At 44.6% G+C, this 7,433-nt stretch overlaps 1 protein-coding gene across 6 annotated transcripts in view; it reads right to left on the reverse strand.

The window, feature by feature from the left end:
- Positions 1-7,433, reverse strand: part of ZNF268 (zinc finger protein 268) — a 27,639-nt gene that overhangs the window by 12,239 nt on the left and 7,967 nt on the right. For 4 of the 6 annotated variants that reach the window (XM_011982198.1, XM_011982200.1, XM_011982201.1 and 1 more), the window contains exon 3: positions 1,097-1,297. The exons of 1 other annotated variant lie outside the window; for it this stretch is intronic. In XM_011982198.1, coding sequence (XP_011837588.1) covers positions 1,097-1,297 — 201 coding nt within the window. Of the gene's footprint in view, positions 1-1,096; positions 1,305-7,433 lie in introns of all 6 variants that reach the window. One more of the 6 variants, XM_011982199.1, reaches the window with a different exon arrangement.

The following is a 7,433-nucleotide window of genomic DNA, read 5'->3' on the forward strand; positions in this document are numbered from 1 at the left end:
AAAGAACCTACATATAAATCTAAAATATCTGTGTAGGATCTGTATGCTCAAAACTATAAACACTGACTTTTAAAAATCAAAGATCTAAATAATGGGGGGACCCTGTGTTCATGGATTTGAACTCAATCCCAAACGCACGGTAAATCTAAAAGTTAAAGGTAAGGTAATAAAGCAACAAAAAAAAAGATCTTTATGAGCTTAGGATAAGAAAAAAATAGGACACAAAAGTCATTAGCAATAAAAGAAAAAAATGTGCAATACAGACTCAGTAAAAGTTAGAAATACCTGTTCATCAAAAGTAAGCATTAAGAGAGTAAAAAAGCAAGCCAATATTGGAAGTAAAACAAGCACCCCAGGTAAAAATTTGAATATAGGCTTCATATAAAGTTTGTTTTAAACTTTAATGTGCATGAATCACTTAATCTTGTTAAAATGAAGAGTCTTATATTAACAGCATTGAGATGAACTCTGATATTCTGCATTTCTAACAAGCTTCCAGAACAATACATATTTTGTAAACACACATTTTTTTGAAAACAGGATACAAATAAAACACAAAATAACTTTTTAGGGATGGGGAAGGAGATGGACATTGATGAGGAGGAAATAAGAGAATATATAAATAAAGGCAGAAAGGACCTTACATGAACCAATGATAAAAGGGCCACAGGCCAGGCACAGTAGCTCACGACTGTAATCCCAGCACCTTGGGAGACTGAGGCAGGGGGACCGCTTGAGCTCAGGAGTTGATGACCAGCCTGAGCAATATAGGGAGACCTTCTCTCCACTAAAAATACAAAACCTCAGCCAGGCATGGTGGCACTTGCCTGCTGTCCCAGCTACTCAAGAGGCTGAGGCTGGAGGATCACCTGAGCCTGGAGTTTGAGGCTGCAGCGAGTTATGATTGCACCACTGCGCTCCAGTCTGGGCGACAGAGCAGGACCCTGCCACAAAAAAAAAAGTTGGGGGGGGGTCTTGACCTGAACTGAGGAGTGATTAACTTAACCCTTTGACCTAAGGTCTCCATCCCTCTCCACACCAAAAAAAGAAAAAAGTAATAAAGAAAACACTAGGAATAAACAAATGAGAAGCTCACCCAGGATGTGGTGATTTTTGGCTGCTCTTGGGAAATAAACAGCCACTCTAGGACTTTCTCCGCTCTGCGACTCTTCCGCTTCTGCCTGGGTGCTCCAGGGAGGTGCTGCAGGCCAAGAGTCCCTTGGCCCAAGACGGATTCCTGACCTTGGAGCTTTCTGATCCTATCCCATGAACTGTTTCGTTCTTGGAGAGGTGGGACCTGTGGACTCAAGAGCAAATTTACTTTAGGGAGCATAATTTACTTGTGGAAAAAGGAAATAGGGGTCACATCACATAAATGTGAGAGAAACACATTAGAAAACACGGCAGGTTTAACTTCAGGAAATGCAGGGTTAGAGGTAGAAAAGAAATGGCTTCCTGACAAGGCTTAGCACCAAGAGTTCAGGCCGTGTTTTGAGCCCTTCATGACAAAAACAGAGGCAGGGCCCTCAAACAGCAAAGCTACAGAAAGATCCTGGCTCATCCTAGCTCCAAACCAAATGGCGTCTTAATAGGCTGGTTTGGGAGGGCAGCGGGAATATAACATTATTATGAGGGAAAAAGGAACCAAATGAGGCTCTGACAGACAATAAAAACATAACCAAAATATCTGACCACATAAAAACTGTTACACAACATTTCAAAATGAAGTAAAAGAAATCAGAAAAACGAAACTTTGAGAGGACAGATTTACAAAAAATAAAAGAGCCTAGAAGGTAGATGCTTAGACATCTGGAAAATGTGAAATGAGAAATATCAGAATAAATTAGGAAATAAATTTCAGAAATGAAGATTAAATTAGGATGAACACAAAAAAGTAGCAATGACCTAGAAGGCAGCACAGGTGAAAAGTAGGGAAAGCCTAAAAAAAGGGAATAAAAAATTAGAAAAAGAAACAATGAAATGACATGAAAAGGCTGTTCACCGAGGCATTTTTATAACCCAAATATCTATAACTACATAACTGGTTGAAAATGCTATGGCCATCTACACAGCAGTAAACGGTGACAGACAGGGAAGAGAGAACAGCCTCTATGCACCAGTATTGGTGTAATACAACGATCAATACGTACTCTGAGTGATGACGACAAGGGGAAGAATACTACAAACAGAAAGCTGGCTTTCGCGTTAAAAAAAGAAGGGGCATTGCTAGTATATATATATGCATGTGTTTGCCATAGAAGTGGGATAACATAGTATCTAGTCTTTTGTGTCTGGTTTCTTTCACTTCACATAATGAGGTTTATACTTGTCATAGCACATATCGATAGTTTGTTCCTTTTGTTGCTGAATAGTATTCCATCACATTTCATCATTCACCATTAATGGACATTAACATTATTCCCTGGAGGCTGGGCGTGGTGGCTCATGCCTGTAATCCCAGAACTTTGGGAGGCTGAGGCGGGTGAGTTGCCTGAACTCAGGAGTTCGAGACCAGCCTGGGCAACACAGTAAAACCCCACCTCTACTAAAATACAAAAAAAAAAAAAAAAATTAGCCAGGCGTGGCAGCATACACCTGTAATCCCAGCTACTTGGGAGGCTAAGGCAGGAGAATTGCTTGAACCTGGGAAGCAGAGGTTGCAGTGAGTGCCACCGCACTCCAGCCTAGGCAACAGAGCGAGACTCCGTCTCCAAAAAAAAAAAAAGATTATTCCCTGGAAACCAACAGCTTATCTCTCAGAGCCTTCTCTGGGTACACTGGGCACTATCCACCCACTCTACATTTTGCTCTACATTTCAAGATCGAGGATTCTAGAATCTCTGCCTCTTAAGAAATCCTCAACCTGTATCCAGAGACTAAATAGAGTGCACAGGCCAGGAAAATGCACATAGAGCCAGACTATCTGGTTTTAAGTCCTGGCTCTACATTGACCAGGGGTGCCACCCGGTCTCCAACTAGCCCTTTCTGGGCCTCAGTATCCTTACCCATCAAAAGGAGAATAACAGTATTCACCACCACCTGGGGCTAGGACTGCTGTGAGGTTTTATTTTTTATTTATTTTTTTGGAGATGGAGTCTTGCTCTGTTGCCCAGGCTGGAGCATAGTGCCACGATCTCAGCTCACTGCAAGCTCCGCCTCCCAGGTTCACGCCATTCTCCTGCCTCAGCCTCCCAAGTAGCTGGGACTACAGGCGCCCGCCACCACGCCCAGCTGATTTTTTTGTATTTTTAGTAGAGATGGGGTTTCACCGTGTTAGCCAGGATGGTCTTGATCTCCTGACCTGGTGATCCACCCGCCTCAGCCTCCCAAAGTGCTAGGATTACAGGAGTGAGCCACCGCGCCTGGCCACTGTGAGGTTTTAACGTGGTAATACCTAATAAAAGATTTAGCACAGAACCTCATACGTAGTAGACACTGAGCATTCACATTTGGTTGAAATGGCAAAAGAAAACTAAACAAAAAACCAGGAATACTTAATGAAAATAAACCACACTACAAAATGACAATCACCAAGATGAAAAGCATATGCTGGTTCTTAGAAAAGAGGACTCCACCTTCAAACATCCCCCAACTCTAACGAGTGTCTCCATTTCTACCACACAAAATCCCTGCTACCTCTTGTCTGAACCACTGTAGTCACCTAATCAGTCCCGTTTCTCCCCTTCTGTGTCTACTCTTGTCCACCTACAACCTGTTCTCTACTCAGCACTCAGAAGGGTCTTTGGAAATCCTAAGCAGATCATGTTGCTCCCTTTCTTAGTACCACACCCTCTCCTGGACCCCATGGTTTCCTAGCCTGATCTGGCCTCTGGCCACCTGTGTTCATCTGCTCTCCTCTCTCTCACTCCCTACCCCCAGCCACAAAGACCTTCCTTCCAGGTTACAAAGGCATCAAACTTCTCCTGCCTTACAGCCTTGGCCCTGGGCTGTTCCCATCCTGGATGATCTTCTACCTGCTCTTAACAAGGCTGGCTTGCTATTGTAACTCAGACTTAGATGTCACTTCCTTAGTGGGGGCCTTCCCTGACAACCCAAGCTAAAGTAGCCACCAGTCATTTCTTTTTTTGTTGTTTTTGAGACGTAGTCTCGCTCTGACACCAGGTTGGAGTGCAGTGGCGCAATCTCGGCTCACTGCAACCTCCGATTCCCGAGGTTCAAGCGATTTTTCTGCCTCAGCCTCCCGTGCAGCTGGGATTACAGGTGCCCAACACCACACCCAGCTAATTTTCATATTTTTAGTAGAGACGGGGTTTCACCATGTTGGTCAGGCTGGTCTCGAACTCCTGACCTCAGGTGATCTGCTCACCTCGGCCTCCTAAAGTGCTGGGATTACAGGCGTGACCCACCACACACAGCCCATCACCACTAAATTCAATTTAGGTTTTTGACTGCTATGGTTTGAATGATTGCATCCCACCAAAATTCATGTTGAAACTTAAGTCCCATTGTGATGGTATTAAGAGGTGGGGCCAATTAGCTGGGTGTAGTGGCATGTGCCTGTAATCCCAGCTCCTCAGGAGGCTGAAGCAAGAGAATCACTTGAACTCCGGAAGCAGAGGTTGTGGTGAGCAGAGATTGCCATTGCACACCAGCCTGGGCGACAGTGACTCAGCAAAAAAAAAAAAAAAAGGGGGGGGGGTGGGGACTTTTAATAGTGATTAAATCATGAGGGCTCTCCTTCAGGAATGGGATTAATACCCCCTTAAAAGAGGTTTCAGAGAGTCGTCTGGCCCTTCCATCTCTTTGGCCATGTGAGGACACAGCAGTCTTCTCTTTTTGCCCCCTGCCATCATGTAAGGATGTAGCAAGAAAGTGCCATCTTGAAAGAAGAGAGCAGAGCCAGGTGTGGTGGCTCATGCTTGTAATCCCAGCACTTTGGGAGGCCAAGACGGGTGGATCACAAGGTCAGGAGATCAAGGCCATTGTGGCCAACATGGTGAAACGCCGTCTCTACTAAAAATACAAAAAAAAAAAAAATTAGCTGGGTGGTGGCGCACATCTGTAGTCCTAGCCATTTGGGAGGCTGAGGCAAGAGAATCACTTGAACCCGGGAGGCGGAGGCTGCAGTGAGCCGAGATTGCACCACTGCACTCCAGCCTGGGGACAGAGAGAGACTCTGTCTCAAAAAAAGAAAAAAGAAAACAGATGGCAGACCTCATCAGATACCATATTTACCAGCACCTTGATCTTCAACTTCTCAGCCTTCAGAATCGTGAGAAAGTAGTATCTGTTATAAGTTGCCAAGTCTGTGATATTTTGTTACAGCAGCACAAACAGACTAAGACAATGATCTAATATTACTTGATCTCCCTCATACATGTCACTTGACAAGCATTTTTGAGGTTTCCTTATCTTTAAGTGTGAATTACATGTATCTATTTTGTCTCACTTTTCTTGGATTCCATCTCAGTCTCCAACACCTCTTCCCCTGCTTTCTCTTGTCATTTCCCTGACCACTGTCCTCAGTTATCTTCTTATGGTACACATTCTCCCTGAGCTACTTTGGCCACACCTAATTGGTGCAACCTCATCCAGACCTTTCTCTTGAAACACATGCCTGCCCACCTGCCCACTAGCAACCTCTACCTAGAAGAGCCAATCCATATAAAACTGAAATCTCCCCCCTCTATCAATCACAATTCTGATAGTCTTCCCTTACTCAGCAAATGGTGACATTCCCAACCAGGCCCACAGAGTACAACTCTAGTTGTCATCCCTGGCTTTTCTGCCTCTGTTACCACTGCACCCAACTAGTTATGAAATCTAATTTCTTCTGCCTCTTTACCACCTTTTTTTTTTTTTTTGAGACAGTGTCTTGTTCTGTCGCCCAGACTGGAGTGCAGTGGCACAATCTCGGCCGATTGCAACCTCTGCCTCCTGGGTTCAAGTGATTCTCCTGTCTCAGCCTCCCGAGTAACTGGGATTACAGGTGTGAGTCACTGCACCCAGCTACCTCCTCTCTTTTCTCAAAACCACTAATTTACTTAAACCCTTATATTCTCTTACCTGCTGCAGACTAGACTGTTCTACCCTCAAACTCTTTGTGAAAACACTTAAATAAGTAAACTCCTTCCCCTATAACATCAGTCCCCAACCACGGACCGGTTTTGTAGAGGACAATTTTGCCATGGACAGGGAGTAAGGGGTGGCAATGGCTTCTGGATGAAACTGTTACACTTCAGATCATCAGGCATTAGTTAAGAGTCCCATAAGGAGTGCGCAACCTAGATCTTTCGCATGTGCAGTTCACAACAGAGTTTGTGCTATGAGAAGTTAATGCAGCCTCTGATAGGAGGCGGGGCTCCAGCAGTCATGCTCACTAACCCGCCACTCACCTCTGATAGGAGGCGGGGCTCAGGCGATCATGCTAATCCGCCACTGGCCTCCTGACATGCACCCCAGTTCCTAACAGGCCACAGACTGGCACTAGTCTGAAGCCCGAGGGTTAGGGATCGCCTGCCCTGTATGATAAAATCCAAGTTTTTAATGGGGTCCTCAAAGCCCTCTATGATCTTAGGCCTACGGCTCTAGCCTCATTTTTTAATATACACTTCTACTATCACCATTAAACTCTACCTTTCAGCAACCCTTAAGTGCCCAAAGTTCACCATATGAGGTCATTTCAAGCCTAATTTGCATGTTACTTCTTTTTCCCAGGCTGGTTTTAATCCTTTGTCTACTTTAGGTATGTCATCTTTCAAACCCAAGTTTAAGACTCTCTGAATCATTGAAGCATCTGGGAGTAAGGGGTTAGGGGGTGTCCTTACTTCCAGAATTGATTCATTCCTGCATGCCCCCGTGTATTTCCACAGCCTGCTCCCAGAGCACTCATTAACTTGTCATTGTGTCTTTCTTATCCACCATTCCTAGACCACTGTTCTTCAAGACAGGGATAATGAGCAACCCATCTTTAGATTTTTAGCACCTGCCCCAGGGTCCAGCAAACAAAATAAAATAAACAAAAATGTTGAACAAGTGAATAAAAAAGTCTGTAATTTCCAAAATAAGGTTCAAAGATCCCAGATACAGAAGACCCTTAGTAAATGCAGGCTGAAAAAACTGAAAGATAGGTTAGTATCCCTTGTTTAACTCAAACGTTCAACGTACAAAGCTGTCAGAAAAGAGACTGAGGAAAGGAGGAAAAAAGGAAGTCGGATGACAAGAAGCATTTCTGGAAAGTCCAACATGCTCTAAACGACAATCCAGTTGCCTAAAAGAGCGGTGGGGTGAGAAAGCTCCCGGCACATTCAGACTTTGGAGTAGATGGAGTGCGCGCACGTTGGAATTCAGGGAGAGCTTTTCAAGAATGAAAGAAGGCCGGGCGCGGTGGCTCACGCCTGTAATCCCAGCACTTTGGGAGGCCGAGGAGGGCGGATCACAAGGTCAGGAGATCGAGACCATCCTGGCTAACA

Source organism: Mandrillus leucophaeus, unplaced genomic scaffold (assembly GCF_000951045.1).
Source record: "Mandrillus leucophaeus isolate KB7577 unplaced genomic scaffold, Mleu.le_1.0 Scaffold237, whole genome shotgun sequence".
Taxonomy (NCBI): Eukaryota; Metazoa; Chordata; class Mammalia; order Primates; family Cercopithecidae; genus Mandrillus; species Mandrillus leucophaeus.